Raw genomic sequence first — 19,795 nt, 5'->3', positions numbered from 1 at the left:
CTCTGCCAGAAAAATTTGTGTTGGCGTTTACTTGCTGATGACGACTGTTGAGCAGCTCTGTGGCAGTGGTGTTTCTTAAATAGCTATGTTCGATTCTTCCAGAACCATGGACTGCCTTTGTCCAGGAATGGCAAAGACTTCAAAGGCAAAGACGTCATCAGAAGCTAAATGTTTAAAGCAGTGGGAAACTAGTGTTTAGTTAGTACACCCAGGGAAATGCCTCGAGGTTGGCTAATCATCTCTATTTCTCTATTTCTTAGGTGAAAAAAAATGTGACAAGCTAGAAGTGTAATGCCACAACAACCAAATATATTATGGGTTGTTCATACTTATTTTTCCAGTGTAATATTCCATATTTATCACTCCTCAGTTATTTTCTAACTAAATCGAGAGCTTCTCAATGTCAGGAGCCATATCATCTACTTTTCCCTTCATTCAGTGTAATTAGTGCTTAGCACATGTTGTTGTTGTTAGCTGCCACGTAGTTGGCCGCTGACTTACGGCGACCCCATGGACAGTGGAACACACTGTCAGGTCCTATGCCATTCCCACAATCCGTTGTGGAATGGTTCATTGTGATCCATAGAGTTTTCGTTGATGTTTAATTGACTGATTTTGGGGACTAGATAGCCAGGCCTTTCTGACTCGTCTCTGCATCATAGCAATACACAGCAGATGAGCAAGTGGTGGCTGCATTGGCTAGATCAAACACGGGTCTGCTGCATGGAAGGAGAAAATTCTACCACTGAACCACCGTTATCCCTGCTTAACACATAGTATATAAAATACCAGTGATAGATTGAAATTGGTGTGAATTTTGCAGCTAGCCGCATCAGACTAACCTGTCTTGGTCACCACTGGTAATATTGTGAGGTAATAGGTGTTGATGAAGGATCACTTATGAAGCATCATAGGTACTTTGCTGTACCCAAAAACACATTTCTTAAATCTTTATTGTTTAAGAATACCTGAAAGTGGTGAAAATATTTATGAGTTATTGATGAAGGCTGTGATCAAGTGTATATATACATATTTTGGGGATAATGATTTAACATCTGAATTCTCTCTGACACACTTTTTTCATAAGCCACTAAAAACTGTTATGAATTAACTGTAAAAATTGGAGGTTATAAATAAAGGACCAGTATTAGTAGCTAACATTTTTTTTAACTTGGCACTGTCTATCTTTGAAATAAAATTTACGAACATATAGATTGTGGGGTTTTGTTTGTTTTTCACTAACTAGGGATCAAAAATAAAAGTTCCTTTTTGGTGGTCTTCTTTGCTTCCCAGTCTGTTTATCTAATCTGACAGATGTTGGCGTCCAAGTCAGGCTGTTTGGGTTTGAATCCCATTTCCCCTCTTATGAGCTCTTTGTTGTTGCTTAGTTAACTTAACCTCTTTGTCTTTCCTTACTGTAACACGGATACCACTCCGTAGGCGGTTGTGAGGAGAAAATAATATAATACATGGAAAGCGATTATAAGTATTTAAAATACGTTAGTACAAACCAAAAACCCTTTGCCATCGAGTCAATTTTGACTCATAGTGACCCTATAGAACAGAAACTACCCCCTAGGGATTCCAAGGCTGTAAATCTTCATGGAAACAGACTGCCACGCCATTCTCCCATAGAGTGGCTGGTAGGTTCAAACGGCCAACCTTTTTGTTAGCAGCCAGGCACTTAACCACTGCACTGCCAGGGCTCCTAAAATGTGTCAGTAGTTATTATTTCTGTTTACTCGATATTACATTCCTAACCAACTTGTTCTCAGTGGAGAGTCACTGTATTTTAGTAGGAGAGGGTGAGACCTACTTAGGTTCTGGAGAGAATAAAGCTGATGAAACCTGAATGGAGAAGGAAGTTTTGATATATCTCTTTCACAATGTCACTGAACTGAAAATAAGTTTCCCCGAAGAGAGATGTTACCGTAGCCTGGGAAGACAGTCTTCCAATAAAATGAATGACGTTTTACTTTTGATCAACGTAAAACTACTTTAGGGCAAAAATAAAATGTATAGTGATGAATGTAGATAGAAATGGCGTTGCCAGCATTTGTAAAACGAAAGTGGTTTTTCTGTAAGCAATTTAACTGGACTCCAGTAAAATTAAATAAATGGTATTTCTTGACTGTGGCAGGCATATTTGTAAATAAATGTACTGACAATTTAGCAATACCTCCTGATTTCAGGAACATCATTCTTGATCCAGTAATTGTGAGGTGTGAATAACTCTCTAGAGGTTTGCAAAGGCCAGAATGTATCTTTCAAACCGTGGTGAGTTTTCCATTCTCTCAGTAGATGATCGGTTTTGTGAATCATCTCCAGGGACTCTCTTTCTCCTCAACATTGAAAATGATTAGCTGGGTGTTTGTGTCAATGAATACATGTACTGTGACTGTATTAACAGCTCAAATGAAATAGTGTGGGGTGATTGAGTTTGTTTTTAAATGAAAAGATCTGTACCTTTTCGCATATACTAATATGGATGTGCATAGGTGTGTGTGTATATATATGTATACACACACAGAGTTCAGAAAGTCTGTGTACTGACTTATTTGGGAATTCTCTGATGCCGAATTCTTCAACTATCTTAAAAACAAAACAAAAAGAACTATATTCCTTAAGTGTCAAATGTCTCCTTTGCCTTTTAGATCAGACTCAGATGCCTCAATTGGGTATTTAAAGCCCTGTCTCACTACTTAAATTTAATTTTTTCCTCGTAAGTCTAGATCATATGCTTTTCAAATTCCAAATTAAGATTCATTTCTATAAATCCTTCGACTACCATCACCATTTAAAAAAAAAAAAAAACCCAAAACAAACCCATTGCCTTCAATTTGATTCTGACTCACAGTGACCCTATAGGACAGAGTAGAACTGCCCCGTAGGGTTTCCAAGGCCATAAATCTTTATGGAAGCAGACTGCCACATCGTTCTCCTACGGAGCAACTGGTGGGCTCAAACTGCTGACCTTCCGATTAGCAGCTGAGTGCTTAACCACTGTACTAGCAAGGCTCCACCATAGTGATCTTTAATTTTCATATGCTGGAAGCAAAAAAAAAAAACACCAAAAATCATTCTGAAATTTCTTCTAAGCATGGATCTCTTGTAACTATTCCATGTTTGTCTTTCCCTTCTTCCTTCTACGTAGGTTTTTGTCTATTCCATGCAACATCTAGTAGCCTGGTGTGGTACCTTGGTGATTCCTAATGAATGCTTATTGGATAAATGATAAAACATGGTATTGGAATGGATGTCAAGAAATTATCTAGCTTTTCCCATTCCTTCAGCTTAATGCAATAAATATTCATTGTGGCTTTTCTTGGGTGAACCACATGGCACTAAATGAGAGAGTTTGGTGTTCCCTAGAAAGTTTTGTACATACAACATGGTTACCTGTCATGTTTTTTTAGAGTTCTCCAGTGGCCAGAGGTTTCCACAGCAAACCACTTTAGAAAATACTATCCTGCCTCTTGTAGTAAAAAGTTCTGACATCATCATTCATGAGTATCATAAACATGAGTAGCAGATTTAGTCAAACTATAATCGTTACACATCTTTGCATCTGAATCTTTTGAATTTCTGTTACATTGACTTACTTTGAAACCAGTGAGATTTCTACAGAGTCATAGAAGGATTTTTTTTTTCATGTTAGTCAAAAGTGACTGTAAGAAAGTGGAAGTTAGAGCTTGAGGATACAGAAATGTGCTTTATAGTTTCCAGATTCATTTCTGAAATCTGGAGTTCACATTTAATAGGATTTTGTAGATATATGTGAATATTTGAGACCAGAATATGAATGCTTGAGTGTGGATACAGCTACTTCTCAAAATGTCTAGCTTTTTTTCTTCAGTATATTAAACAAGAGGGCTAAAGGGTTTTGCGTAGCTTGAAACAAAAACAGATGCATTTCCACAAGTAAGAAGTTTGTGCATTTGCTACTGAAACCTAGTGGAAGTAATTTAAGATGTAGGAAATCTGAGACATGACTGGCAAAGGGAACACTTGTTTCTAAACCTTTGGGATAATGATAAGTTTAAATAGTTTAAAACTATTTTAATGTCTTGCTGTTTATATTTTTGTCCCACACATGGCCATTTATGATTTTGATGTGTATGGTTATTTTATGGGTGAGCAGGGAGACCTGCTCAGAAGTTCAGTGATTGACATAAGAGCACACAGACCCTCCAGGAAAGAAGAAAAAGAAGACGTAATACATACATGAAGTGATCTGATCCCCTTTTAACCTAGAAATGTGGTTTGATGCAGTCAGCCAAAGCAGAATACACTTAAAATCATTAACAATAAGCTCTATAATACAGTACTCAACCCTGAAATGAGAAGGTTATCTGAGGAGCAAATTGCTGTCCTAAGCTTTTATGCTTCATTTCTAAGGAGAGGCAGCCATTATTCACTAGACAACTGTGAATAAAATCAGGCAGCAATGAAAGGACAACTGTTAGTGCAGCGTTCCTGGATGCCACAGGGAGGCTCCAACAGAGCAAGGGGGCTGTGACTGAGAGCCTTTCAGGTGGGACTTGGAACCTAGGATATAGGATGAGTGTGAACTTGGCTAAAGACTTGCAAGTCAGTGGTCAGTAAACTGAGAACCTGGAATTTAAAATGGGCCTGGAGATCACAGGTCAAATGTACTTAGAAAGTCACTGACTCTACTCAGAGAGCGCCTGACCCAAGCCTTGATATTTTCAGTCTCCTCATATGCATGTGAAAGCTGGACAATGAATAAGAAAGACCGAAGAAGAATTGATGCCTTTGAATTATGGTGTTGGCAGAGAATATCAAATATACAGTGGACTGCCAGAACAATTCTGTCTTGGAAGAAGTACAATCAGAGAGTCGGAGTGCTCCTTAGAAGTGAGAATGACAGGATTTCATCTCACGTATTTTAAACGTGTTGTCAGGATGGACCGGTCCCTGGAGAAGGACATCATGCTTGGTAAGGTAGAGGATCAGCGAAAAAGAGGAAGACCCTTGACAAGATGGATTGACACAGTGACTGCATCAGCGGGTTCAAACATAGCAATTATTTTGAGGATGACGCAGGAGCGGGCATTGTTTCACTTTGTGTTGTACACAGGGTCACTGTGAGTCAGAATCAACTCATCCGCACCTAACAACGACAACTCAGAGAGCAGATTAGACCAAGTACGTGGGATCAAGAGGGAATTAAAGACAGCAGGTGTGGCAAAAATCCAGCCTGCAGTTTTCCTACAGTGAAAACTCAAAGGAGAAGCAAACAGAAGAATAGGTGAGAGACGACAATTCCAAGAACCCTGGTGGTAAAAGCAGCCAAGGGGTGTCGACATGTTTCCTGTTACTGGTGGACCAAAATCAAGAATGTTTTAGCCCTATAACTGTGGATAGAAGTGAGGGAATGCTGCAAAAGGAAGGACAGCTGATGGCAGAGAGGAAAGCAGAAGACCTGTTAAAATATGATATTACCTGTGTCTGGGTCCATTTATTATAGGAACAAGTGTGCTGTTAGTACCTGAGGGTATTTGTATATTGTAAAACAATGTAATAATGACTGCTTCAATTTGTCAAGTATATTCAGGCAAAGTAGGGAAAGCATATTATAATTTTAGAATAATTCCTCTTTTCAAAAGGTTAAAGGGTTTTGTGCTTAAAAGGGAAAAATATTTATGTGCAAAATCCACTAATGTGACTCAATTCCCATTCATGGTGAGATACTGGAGACATTGGTGTCTGACAGGGACATTAACTTTTAATCTTTTAATTCAGGTGTCAATTAGTCATTTTCTGTTTAGTTCTTAAGTCTTAACACTCGTGCTTTATGGCTCTGCTGGAATGCACTGGAAATGTTTTCTTGGCATTATGGCTGGTGTGTGTTAATAATGCAGTAACTCTGTGTACTTTTCTTTTTCAACTCATCCTTCCCAGCTACCTCTATAAATACTATTTTCAATGGGAATTAAAAAATGAAACTCGTCACCCTTGTCCAAGGTATTTCCTTAGGCTTTTCCTTATGCATAAAATTTTTATAAAATGTTTATTATAAACTCGTACAGAATTTATAAAGACTTAGAATGGGCCAGTTCTTTCGATTAGTTTTTGTCATAGAAGTTATTGTACCCTGACCACATACCTTCTCATTCTGATTATCCACCCTCCCTGAATGTGGCCTCATTTGCTTCAGCCAGGTCTATCATTTATTGCACATCTATTGAGTGCAGAGACCATTATAAACTGCTGTGGGGAAATGAAAAACGAAAGGGTCCTTGTGATTCTGTAGGCATTTATAGTCTGTACCTTTGTTGCTAAAGCAATGGAGTGCTGAATTGTTTTATAAGCAGTTGCCCTTCTCTGGTCCAGTGGTGGATGCTGACTGTATTGACCAGCTTTTGCAGGGGGAGCAGGCACTGTTCAGTTGGGCTGTGTACGATCCTCAGAGTTAGAAGTAGGATGGCAATGCTGAATTAATTAGAAAACCACTTTAGACTTGCAGATAAAAGAAAGTGATAGATCTCTAGATATTTTGTGCTTCACACCCAGTTGATGTACTTGGAAATAGCAGAATTTATTTGCAGCTATTAACTTCCTCAGGGGCAGGCCGCAAATACATTTATTTATCCACTACTATTTATACAGACTGTGAGTTATGAGGTGACCTCCGTCTCAGCAAGATAAATTTGGTATCCAGAGTCCAGCCAACCTCTATTGCTGTATAGCTGAAGTGTATATTGAAATTTGTTTTCTTGAGAAGGGAGGCAAGCCCCATCTCTCACACATAAGGTTGCTGTGAGTGGGTTATAAAACTGCCAGACAACTATTAAACAGGGGGTGTTGCTCATCTTTATTGAGTAGGGGTCAGGTTTGGATTGTTTGCAGAGCTGTTTTGGAAGCTTATGTCCGGACATCTCCAAGTTCGTGAGCTCACCACCTAATTGGTAAGCCGTATGCCCTGAAACACAAGAAAACAGGGACAAACTGTATCACCTACAAGGTAGTAACTGAAACCCCATGAAGTAAGTCCAGTAGCAAGAGGCCACGTTTTCTGAAGCTACTCCTGCTGTGTTTAAGATGACTGATTACCTCTATTACTCTGCTGTGCTTCAGTTGATAGCACCTAGAAGATCAAAGCAGTGTAATGTGAATTTTTTTGCTTAGTGTAAATTTAAGAGTGACTACAAAGGCTTGTTTCCTCTCCCTTGGAAAAGCAATTTAGCCTGCAGAAAATAATTAAGTCCTCAGTATCTTGCAATAATTAGAAATTTGAAATGGGAGGGTTAATTATTTCAATCAGATTTCGGTTGTTGCCCACTAAAATGTTCAATGATATCATCCAGTCAGTTTCCGAGTTAATTTACAGTGCCATAGCCTTCAATATTTTTCTTTTCCCCCGCAGGATCACGCAGATTTGCGAAGCCATTTCTTCACAGTTGGTATGAAGCTAGAAACAGTGAATATGAGTGAGCCCTTTCATATCTGTCCTGCATCAGTGACTAAGGTGGGTTTTCCTCCCTTTCTCCTCACCTCAGCCTCCAGAGTGGATCAGATAAGTCATTCAGTTCAAAGCCAAATGAAATATACAGATATGCAGCAACACCAAGTAAATGGAAAGAAGATTGCCTTTTCTCCAGTGCAGCACTATTTTAAGCTCTCTTTTTATCACTGGTAGCATAGAATGAAGGAGCCCTGGTGGCAAAGCAGTTAAGCACTCTGCTGCTAACTGAAAGGTCTGTGGTTCAAACCCCCAGCCGCTCACTGGGAGAAAGATGCGGCAGTCTGCTTCTTTGAAGATTACAACCTTGAAAACCTTCTGGGGCAGTTCTCCTCTGTTCTATCAGGTTGCTCTGAGTAAGAATCTACCGGATGACACACAACAACAACATTTACGGGAGCAGATCTCTGAGTCTTTTCTCGCTTGATGCTGCTGGTGGATTAGTAATGCCGACCTTTAGAGCATAACAGCCAAGTGCTTAACCATTGCTACACCTAGAAAAAAAAAAAAAAAAAAAAAAAAAAAAAAAAAACACCTAGGGCTCCTTTTATTAGCCATAGTCACACACATTAATCACTTTAAAACTGCAGTTTGTTCCTCTCCTCATTAAAACAAACTACTTATGAGTTGCCTATTGTAGTCATTATAATAGTAACCTGCTTTTCCTGCACTGATAGTGGCTTGTATGATCTATTTATGTTTGAAAATAACCTGACAATGGTGGAAAGTAAATTCCCAACTCTAATGTGTCAGTATATCTGCTTCCTTTTTCTCATCTGTTTCTAGTGACTAAAGGAAAAGTCAGGCTTCTAAGACTTGCAGATTTTAAATGAAATCACTTTTTCATGTAAAGGTATTTTTATTATGACCTGGCACTCTTTAAGATAATAATTTGCCTTCCCCATAGAAGGAATCTGGATGAAGGCATGTATGGTTACATCTAAATGTGTGTTTCTACCTTTTCTCTTATCATTGGTGGGGAAAACCAACCAACTAGCATTCTTAGCCAATGTGTGTTTTGGTTAATGGCTTTTTTGCCCATTTCAGTGGGGGACTTAATTAGAGGCTCAAAAGTTAATTCTAATTTCTTTTCTAAAGGAGACTGGGCTTATTAATGAAGTTAGAATGTGACATATTAATTATAATCAGTTTCAAGCCCAAATACCTCTATCTAGTTGGATAGACTTTCAGTGCCAGCTGTTTGGTGTTCACAGTAAATAATTTTTTCTTTAAATAGATCTCTTTTTGGGGGGAGGGGAGTGGGTGTTCACTGACTTTTAGCCTTCCTTTTCATTTTATTTTTCTTACACTTTATACCCAAGATAAAATACTTCAGTCATTCTGTTTCATGTGTATCGTTCCTTCTTGTTTTATCAACCACATGTTGCACAATGCAAGGCCTGTCATGTATACTTCTGTCTCTTAGAGCTTCGGTAGGTATCTCCCCAGGTTCAAGACTCATCTTCATATAATGAGGTATCAGAACGTTGTTAATAGAGAAAATAACACTGGGAAATGTTTTAGAATATTGTGCTGGAGGGTGTAACAAACTGTGATGGTATTACTCTTCATAATGAAAATTTCATTTTTTTCCTTCTCTCCATGAGACAGCTGTTGAAGAAATAAATAAATAGCATTAAAGCAAACGGAAAGAATACAGTCAAGCATGTAGTAGACCCAGTATTAAATGACCAACCTTTTTCAGTGTAGCAGGATTATGTTTTGGGTGTTTAAAAACAGCCTGAGAGATTAACAGATGATAATGGTGGTGATGATGGTGGCGACAGCAGTATCATCTATGTATGTGAAATATACTGTATAGTTTAAAGGGAAAGATTCTGGACTTAGATGGCCTGAGTTCTGTTTCTTTCCTGCCTGCTCTGAGCTGCGTGGTCTTGGGAAAGTCAGTTAACCGCCCTGGGCTTCAGTATTGAGACCTCTGGGTTCTAGACCAGATGACTTTAAGGCAGTGGTTGTGAACCATTTGGGAACATGAACCTGGATAGATTTGATGAAATTTATTAACCTTTTCCTCTAAAGTATGCACATACGAACATGCATTTTAATAAGCGTGGAGATTCCTTAGTGTCCATCATTATATGGTTCAGTGGCACTGAGAGATTCTGCCAGTAGTCTATAAAACTATATGTTTTTTAATGTATATATGTGTTTGTGAGTGTGTATGTATGCGTGAGAATCTAGATCACTTGACTATAACAAATATTTACTGAGTATTCATTGTGTGCTAGGCACTATTCTAGACAATGGGAGCATAGCAGACAGAAGACCCTGCTCTTTTGGAGCTCATAACTGATGGGAGAAACCAGACAGTAGTAAACAATTAATTAGCAAATAAATATAGCATGTCACATCAGGGAAGGGGATAATGGAGTGTTGGGTTGAGGGAGGGAGGATGTTGTATTAGTTAGGGTTGTCAGGGAAGGCCAGATAGGGAGGATGATGTTTGACTCTTCGCTCCTTGAAGTTTCATTTCAAAGGCAAACCTCAAGCAGTTTATAACTATTTACTGGAATTAACATAGAGAAGAATAGAAGTCAAGTTTACTCTCCTGCTTAGCCTTACCCTAGATTGCCTCCAAGAAATATTTTGTAAATGAATGGAGCCAGTAATCATAGTTTAGTAGAAGTATTAAGGTTCCAAAAACTGGTTTATGTCTGTTGAGTTGGGCAAGTGTTTTTTGTTTTCTGGCCTGGTTTTATCTACTAGATTCTTTAAATCCATCATGCTTTTTTTAGTGGCGGGATTGATCTGATCTTTGCTGTCTGCTTTGCCCATCAGCATGCCTTACTTCTGTTTCTCCACTGATGTTTTTTCTTATATTCAGTGGTAATTTATTGAATTTCTCTTTACAAAGCATTTTCTATGCATTGTGGAGATACACCGATGAAATAAAAAGAGGACCCTGTCCTCAGAGATGGTCCCTGTGTGGTGCAAATGTTTTGTGCTTCACAGCTAACCTAAAGGTGCGTGGTTCAAACACATCCAGTGGCACCATGGAAGAAAAGCCGACAATCTGTTTCTGTAAAGATTACAGCCAAGAAAACCCTATAGAGCAGTTCTACACATGGGGTTGCTATGAGTCAAATTGACATCAATGGGTTTGGGTTTTTTTTTTTGTCCTCAGAGAACTTATGCTTTACTGGGGGTGACAGACATGTTATCTCTCCCCCTAAAAGAATGGGATTTTTCAATATAAAGATGCAATACTTAGGGAACAGAGAGCCATTTCTTTTAATAAGAGGGATTGGGAAAACTTTCCAGTGGCATTGACATTTGAGATGCATCTTGAAAAATGTGTGCTGTTTTGATAGACTAAAAATGTAGTTGGGACACTCTAGCCTGCAAGATCTCTTGAGTGAGGATAGTGAGTGATTGTCTGTTGGGCTCAGGACAGGGTCTTTCTAGGGCATTTAAATTGGAGAGAAGTGCTGCATGATAAGGCTAGAAAAATGAGATTCAGCTACGCTCCAAGATTTGGTTGAATCTTGGAGGGTCTTGAAAGATATAAGGAGTTTGGTTCTGTTGTAGACGGTGGGAATCAGTATTCCAGATTAACCTTTCAGAGCCCATCGTGGTTTTCATCTAGGCTAAGGTTTCTCTGTCTCTCTTCATCAGTTTGTTTTTCTTCCCACTGTGGAGCCCGGGTGGTGCAGCAGTTAAGTGTTATGTCTGCTAACCAAGAAGTCAGCATTTCGAATCCACCAGCCACTCCTTGGAAGTCCTATGGGGTGATTCTACTCTGTCCTGTAGGGTCACTATAAGTCATAATCAACTCCGCAGCAATGGGTTTGGTTTTTTGGGGTATGGCTGTTTGTTTCTCCCTCTAAGTCTTTGCTTTTTTATTCTCTCTCTTCTGTATATTCTAGTTACTCATTTATTTTCTCATTAATGTGATCACAATGTCCAAGTTTAATTTTTAGCAGTTGGATTAATTTAGTATACATTGTCATACCTACCCGTTTGTACTCAAATCATTTTTGATGAAATACATTTATTGCCTTTGGAAGCTGTGCCAGTATTTCATGTTACCATTATTTATAATTTGAAGGAATTAACCTTTGGCTCTATTTTTTTTTTTTTCTTTCAGGTTTTTAACAATCATTTTTTTCAAGTGACTATTGACGATCTGAGACCGGAACCTAGTAAACGCTCAATGCTGTGCCATATGGATTCTTTGGGGATTTTACCAGTACAATGGTGCCTTAAAAATGGAGTCAATCTCTTACCTCCCAAAGGTTAGTATTCTGTGAAATTTTATGGGGTTTGGGTATCTTATGAGGGTGTCTTACTGTCATTAAAGTAATGCTTTTGTTAATCTGGAGTAGTTCATGTTGTGAACCATGTAGGTGTAGTGAAAAAATAGCTCGCTTTGTAGCTAGCTTGACGCAGAAGTCAGTTACAGCTCCATCACCTGGGCTTCTCAGTCAACTTCTGTAAACCTCAGTTTCCCAATCAGTTATTACGTGGAGGGTGCAGTATTGCTAAGTGGTTGAGGTCAAAAACTTGAAAATGTCTGAGAAATGGCTTTGAAAATGCAACAAAATGCTAACGATGCATTTCTTATAATTTCTAAGTCAGATTTTCCCCAGGGTCCAAATTGATCTCAGGTATCCAATGATGTGATGCTATAATACATTAAAATAATTGAATCAGGAGCCAGGATGTATTAAAGTAAATTTAAGTTGGGAGCCAAGGACCCATTATTATTAAGTACTGTGCTTGTAATTAAGTAGTGTGGTTTGTTGTCACTTACAGATCTAAGGCGTATTCAGGGGAGGAAGCAACTTATGGGAGAGTAGATTTTAGCAGACAACCTCAGATAATACAGAGGTTTGAGGTGCCACTTACTTCTCAGATGGGCTTGGAATCCAAAAGGAAATAAAAAAGGAAGAGTCTGTTTAGATGAGAGTAAGTAGGAACAAGGATTTGCATACTTTGCTGGTGAGAGTTCAGACAACCTATACGAAGGAAGTTTGGCAGTATTTACTAAAGTTATAGATGTGTTAACCTACTGATTCAGCAGTTCCATTTCTGGAAATTTATCCTGAAGATATACTGTATAGGTAAACAATGTATGTAAGATTTTGTTTTCTGAAGCACTGTTTATAACATTAAAACATGGGGAAAAATCCAAGTGCCTATCAGTAGGGGGACTGGTTAAATAGTTTGGATATATATTTAATGAAAACTATACAGTTGTTGAAAAGAATGAAGAAAGTATTTGCTCAGTATAGAAAGCCCTCCAAGGTATACTGGGAATGGTACAGACGAGTAGGTATGGCATGATACATTTTTCGTGATAAAAGAGATAATTCTTTGCTCGTATTTCTGTAAAGAAGCTCTGAAGGTTACATAAGAAACTAATGAGAATGATTACCTCTGTGTGGGGTGTGGAGGTGGACAGCAGGAAAGATGGGGGTAAAGGTAAAAGTGAGACTTTTCACAGAATAATTTTTTACACCTTTGCAATTTCTAAAGCTTTTCATCCAGATGAATGTATGACCTATTCAAAAATAAATATGTATGTTTAAAAGTAGAGGATTTTATAACTGAAAGAGATCTTAAAGATTATCCCTTAGACCTCAGTCATTTTATACATGAGGAAATCAAGGCTCAGTTGTGTTAAATGGTTTGGCAAATCCAAATCTTGTGAGGCAGAGGTGAGATTAAAATCCCAGTCTTAAGATCCAAAATCTAATGCTCTTTCTACATATCGCTGGTCCACACTCTCTCCACAAAACCCACCCTTCTCAGTAATTTTAGGGATCCTGGGTGGCCTCCAGCAGGACCAGCTGATGTCAGTGGACGATGACATCATGGTCCAGAAAGGTCTCTATGTCAAAGCAGTTGGAGGATTACAGTTCTAGGGAATAATTTTCCAAGTGTCTGTGTTTTAAAAAATCATGGCTTTGTTTATTGAGATCTCTTACCAACTTATGAGAGTGTAATGTATTTACTTTTACAATTAAAATGAATTAATATTTAGAAGTGGTAATGATCACGGTGGTGGTGATTTTATGGTTTCCCTTAGAGATCATTTGTTACATGTCTTATGTCTCAACATTAGGGCCAGATAATACGCTATAGAGTTTTTTCAAATGCCTTTCTTTACTAATACTGGAGAGCATAAGTTCTTCTAAGTCAAATTCTTAACTTTATGTATATAGTGTATAGGGTTTATTATACATATTGACAGGTGATTTTGGGTTTTTTCATTTGCGTATGTTTACCACAAATGTATTACGTTGTTTAGGTTTCTGTTGCTTATTATAATTACTATGTGCTGCCCAATTAAAAAAAAAACTGAACATCGAGTTATCCCTGGATTCTTCTATTTTTCTCACCCCTCATCTAATCCATCGGTGAATCCTATCAGCATCTTCAGAATCTGACCAAATCTCATCGTGATCCATTCCACCATTACATCTCACCTGAGTGACTGCACTGGCCACCTGCTTTCCTTGGTCTATTCTAAACACCATAGTGAAATTGGTCGTGTTAAAACATAAATTAGACACATGTCTCCTCCACTCAGAGTGAAGTGTTCTCCAGTGCCTTCCAGCCTTACTCAGTGTTCAGGTCACAATCATGACAACAGCCTACAGTGCCCAACAGTGGTAGTATCTAGTCCTTGTCTAACCTCATCTCCCTTGGCTCTCCTCTTGAGTCTGCTCCAGTTACACCAGCCTCCTGCTGTTCCTGGAACTTGCTGGGCACATCCCTCCCTCAGGACATTGGGATGTAATACTACCTCTGCTTGGAATGTTCTCCTAGGCAGCTACAGGAATTTTAGAATCAGCTCGTAAGGTTCTTTAATGAACCCTGTTTCAGTTTGATAGGTACCATATTGGATTTATATGTTAATTTAAGAGAGATGGAATGGACTTTTTAATTACATTATCTTTTTATCACTTGCAATCTTTTGTTAGAATTTTTCCTAGGTTCCCCATCCTTTTTCTTACTGTTGTGAATAAAATTTTTGTCTATTCATTGCATATCCAGCTGCTTTACTGAGCTCCCTCTTTGAAAACAATTTGTATTAGATATGGTTCATCTGATTCTTGAAGGTTTGGTAAAACTAGCTTGTAAAACCATCTGGAATATGTGCTGTTTTAGTTGGTATTTTAACTTTTAATTTATTTCCTTTACCGATGATAAGTTTAGTCATGGATATCATTTCTGCTTGAGATGGTTTTGGTAATTGTCTCTTTCAGCTGTGTTTTCAAATTTATTGTTGTATCATTCTTTTGGGTCAGGCTTATTAATTGTATTGTTCAAATGTTCAAATATCCTCACTTTTTTTTTCTGTTTGCTCTATACATTTGAAAAAGGTACGTTAAATATCATTCTGAGATTGAGGATTTGTCAGCTTTATGTTTTGTGTTTGAAGCTATGTTAGGGCATTCAGGTTCAGGATTATTAGAGCTTCCTGGTGATTATTCTCTTTATATCTGGTAAAGCATTTTGATTAAAGGCCTTTTTGTCTCACTTGCCCTTATGTTGGTTTGTTTCCTTATGTGGTTTGTGATTTTTCATTGTGAACTAATTTTCAGTTGTAACTGTTATTTTTGTGGGTGTTCCTTGCAGCCTAGATTGAAATACACCCACTCCTCACTTGTCTACATGGCTGGGTTCCAAAGACCAGGTTGTTATGTGAAAATCGGCATTATGCGAAAATGAAGGATTTTTTTTTTTTTTCTGTTTTCAGACCATCCATTTGTCTTAATTTTTTATTTAGAAAATATGATCATAGAAATAGTAACAGCTAAAATTTACTGATGTGCTCGCCACCATGACAAGTCCAGTTAAGGATTATTCCTCTGTGGAGAAGGAGGCTTGAAGGAGACAAAAGCTGAATAAAGCTGGGCTATATGACTGGAGGGCCCACGGCTTAACCACTGTACCTTCTTCCCGCTCTGGGTCAGAGCTTACCTCAGGGAGCCACCTCCAGGGCTCTAGTCCCACCCTTGCAAACCCTGTGTTCATGATCCTAGAGCCTGCTTTGCCCTCCAGACCTGGCAAGTCACTGAGGCAGAGGCTGGGGCTTCCTGCGAGGGCGCTGTGAGCCTGGCTGCGCACTTGGCCCCACCAAGTCGGAGGCTTCAGGCCCAATTTGGCTCACTTTGGATATCATTAAACTCTCACGTATTTCTTCCAGACACCCTCTGCAGTTCCTCGTTCATTCCTCCTTTCCCACCCTACAGCAGTTTTGAGATTCAGGGCCTCAGGCTGCATAGGAGCTGGGAACCGAGAATAGGCATCCGCTGGCTTGGTGATGCCTGCATGTCCACCTGGAGGCCATGGCCATGGAAGAGGCTGGCCTAGAGCAGCAGCTGGACAAGGAGCCCAGCAGAAGGGTGCTAGGCAGCCAAACCCAGCTTCCCAGAGTCTGCTCAGAGGCCCTCCTTGAGGAAGGGGACACTCCACACCCATCGCCGCCATGCCCATCACCTTGTTAAAGCACAAAATAGTCAGATAGTAAATTTTTTACTATTGCCACAAATGCAAAATGTTGGATGGTGAGCTAGTCACTAAGTGAGGAATGGGGGTAGTTGGTCTGTAGGGCAGTTTTGTATTAGCTTCTGCTAGTATTCTGTTGTTATTCTGATGCGCAAGTCCTAGAGCATTAATTTGTTGCTGTCCCTATCTCCCCATTAGAAACTAAGCTCCATAGAATTAAGGGTTTTTTTTTTTTTTTTTTTTTATCTTTTTTGTTCATTTTTTATCTCTTTTATATCCCCAGCACTTAGAACAATGCTTGGTACATACTAGGTGTTCCTGGATTTTCAAGGAGTGAATGACTGAATCATACATTAATTCCTCAGTCCATTTCATAGAGAATTCTAACATTTAAACCCCACATCCATATGTGCCACTGGCCTCTTTTTTCTACCCCCTCAGCTAGAGCCTTGGACAGGTAGCTGCCATTCCTGCTGTTTCTCTGTCCCTGTGGGCCAGCTGTGTCTAGTCCCGTTTTCACAGACCAGCCAGCCCAGTGGGGGTTGGGCATCAGATAGTAGTTCCTGCTGCTCACATCCCATGAGCCCAGTGTCACCTCCTGTCCCTGTGCAAGGCCCTGGGCTGCCACAGCATTGCTGGACTTCTCAGCTCTAGCTTTGAGGGCCCTTTGGTTTTTTGGCACCTGGATATTCTTTTTCAAGTTTGGCTATGTGTTTAATTTTTTTTCATTATGTTTTATCTGGCATCTGGGAGGAATCTATCTGGTCAGTCCACCTTGTTGTTGGATTTAGAAGTGTGGTCTTGTTTCTAGCACCTTGGAAAGTCATTTGTGATTAAAAAGAGTTGGGCGAGTAAATCTCTTTGAGTCACTTTTAATCTCTGAAAATATTCCTGAGTGTTGAAAACTAAGAATCCTTCTTGTTTATATACCTTCTAAATTCATTTCATTCTTCAAGATTTTTAAATGGTTTTACTATGACCAGTTGATATTTATGTGATGTTAGACTCTATCCTGGTGACATATCAGCATCTCCTAATATTATGCTCATAATTCATATTAACACGGTGATCATCCCCCTAGAGAAGTATGCTGTCACACAGTGACCAATATTAAATACTTCCCAGCACAATTCTTATTCTAAAGATAAGGGAGGTGGCATGGCTGGTGTTGATACTAAATTGACTTATTTGTTTCCCCCCCTACTTTGCTTTTTTTCCCCTCTTTTTAGTCTGTACTAATCCATGAACGGAAACCCTGGTGGCTTAGTGGTTAAGTGCTATGGCTTCTAACCAAAAGGTCAGCAGTTCGAATCCGCCAGGCGCTCCTTGGAAACTCTATGGGCCAGTTCTACTCTGTCCTATAGGGTCGCTATGAGTCAGAATCGACTTGATGGCACTGGGTTTGATTTGGTTAATCCATGAACATAAAAACAGAGAATCATTGAATTGAAAATTAATTTGTAAGTTTTAACCAAAAACCAAACCTGTTGCCATCAAGTTGATTCCTACTCATGGAGACCCTGTAGGACAGAGTGAAACTGTCCTGTAGGGTTTCTGAGGAGCAGCTGGTGAATTTGAACTGCTGACATTTTGGTTAGCAGTGGAGTTCTTAACCACTGCACCACCAGTGTATAGGAAAGGTTTAAAATTGTATCTCAGCTTAGAATATGGAGCTGACAGATTTCAAGTGTGAGATTGTAGCTTTTAGCGAATAGCATGGAGTTAAACATGCTAGTGTTTTTGCCTTCCTGCCTATGAGCCTGTGGTGTACAGAAACTGCTTCATGAAGCTAATATAGAAAATGTTGAGAAATACTTGCTAAGGAATAGACAACGGGGTTCCCAGTGCCAGCCCTGCCACCTAATGTTTGGTTGATCTTGCTTCCTCACGTGTGCACTTGGTATGTATATCATACTTAGTTCACAGGGTTTTTGTGAGGATCATATGAGGTGATGTTGCCAAGTACTTAGCCTTAGTAAGTGTTCAAGAAATGTTAGTAGTTTTGAAAACAATAAAAACCTTGGGCTTGAAAAGAGAGAGATTATCTTTCAATAAAAAGGGTAAACCAAAAAAAAAAAAAAAACCATCTAATTGATTCTGACTCATAGTGACCTTATAGGACAGAGTAGAACTGCCCATAGGGTTTCCAAGGCTGTAATCTTTAGGGGGGCATACTGCCATATCTTTCTCCTGCTGAGCAGCTGGTAGGTTCGAACTGCAGACCTTTCGGTTAGCAGCTGAGGACTTAACCACTGTGCCACCAGGACTCCTTAATAAAAAGAGTAGTTTATTTTAAAAAGTGCCTGTTGGAACTGCTGTAATGATTCAGGGGATTCTTCCAGGAAAGGATTAAGAAATTGTTCTTGTAAAATAGTTTCTGTTTTGTTACCTTTAATTCTTATATCTGGTCTTGATATTTGCTGATCTTTGAAGATTATTATATCACTTTTCCTTTTAAAAAGAGGTTGAACTGAAGACTAAATAAGCTTGCTATTTACACAAGATATTATAACACTTTAACAATGTAAACGTTCTCTGAGGTGAAGACCCCTTCATGGCGCTCTAGAGTTAACCATTGAGGGCACCATCCCAACACACAGAGCTGCAGACATACAGATTAAATTCTGTTCAACTGTTGTATGAGATTCAGTCATGTATGGTGAGATTCTTCAGGACTTTTTCCCCGTAATTCTCCATGTCCTTCTCCATTATTGCCTTTACCTCACCCGAAAAAAAAAAAAACCTGTTGCCGTCGAGTCGATTTCGACTCATAGTGACCCTGAAGGACAAAGTAGAACTGCCCCGTAGAGTTTCCAAGGAGAGCCTGATGGATTCAAACTGCTGACCCTTTGGTTAGCAGCCGTAGCACTTAATCACTACGCCACCAAGGTTCCCTTTACCTCACCACGTTATAATTTTTAGATGTGTCTGTGACTCCCTGTTGCCTGTGGGACCATGTGAAAGCTGTGATGTGCCATTTTCATCCTGTCTTACCAGCAACTAACCAGAGTCTGGCAAACTTCGAGTGAATAGTTACTGAACAGATGCATTCCTTGTTTTAGAAAGTGTATTACTTTATAGGACTTCACTTTTATTTTTTAAGAATTAAAAACATTTTTAGTTAAAGATTTAATATGCATTCAATCTTTACAAATTTGAAAAACTAAAGCTTAAAATATATTACTTAGAATAATCCTATCATGAAAATAATAACTTGTTATTCTTTCAGATTTCTCTTTTCTTGGCTGTGTAACTTTATCTAATTATTTTATACACACTATTTTGTAAATGGCTTTTGTTGCTTATTTCTGAAGACACATCATGCCAAAATCACTTTAAATGACTGTAGAGAGTCCATGATCTGTAGGTAAATAATTTATTTAAACAATTCATGTTTGTTGTTTTCAACTCTGCTTTTAGAAATCAAATGTTTGCATAGTTGTCTTATTATTTCCACAGGATACTGTTGTTTGCTTAGAGCTCTGTTCTCTCCCTTGCTCATTCCATCCCAGCCCCATAATCCTGCTTGCTGTTCCTCAAACACTGTAGCATGCTGCTGGGCTTTTGTACTTGTTGTTCCCTCTCCCTGACACACTCTTCCCCAGAGTCATATAGCTCATTTCCTCAATTCCTTCAAGTTTTTGCTCACATTTCCGCCATTCATTGAGGTCTTCTATTCACAATTGCAGCAGTGCCTCTGCCCATTCTCTGCTTTTTCTCTAGAACACTGTTGACCATCTGACCTTTTATACTTGCCTGTTATATGTCTCCTCTCACAGAAACATAAACTCTGTGAGGATAGGAGTTTTTGTCAGTTTTGTTCACCTC

At 39.0% G+C, this 19,795-nt stretch overlaps 1 protein-coding gene across 9 annotated transcripts in view; it reads left to right on the top strand.

The window, feature by feature from the left end:
• SFMBT2 (Scm like with four mbt domains 2) overlaps nucleotides 1–19,795 on the top strand; it is a 265,533-nt gene that overhangs the window by 170,695 nt on the left and 75,043 nt on the right. For all 9 annotated transcript variants that reach the window (XM_023548945.2, XM_023548940.2, XM_023548942.2 and 6 more), the window contains 2 exons: nucleotides 7,391–7,492; nucleotides 11,595–11,742. In XM_023548945.2, the coding sequence (XP_023404713.1) occupies nucleotides 7,391–7,492; nucleotides 11,595–11,742 (250 nt within the window). The remainder of the gene's footprint in view (nucleotides 1–7,390; nucleotides 7,493–11,594; nucleotides 11,743–19,795) is intronic.

The sequence above is a fragment of the Loxodonta africana genome, chromosome 4 (assembly GCF_030014295.1).
Source record: "Loxodonta africana isolate mLoxAfr1 chromosome 4, mLoxAfr1.hap2, whole genome shotgun sequence".
Taxonomy (NCBI): domain Eukaryota; kingdom Metazoa; phylum Chordata; class Mammalia; order Proboscidea; family Elephantidae; genus Loxodonta; species Loxodonta africana.
The sequence above is the reverse complement of the archived record's forward strand: the minus strand, read 5'-3'. Positions and strand labels throughout refer to the sequence as shown.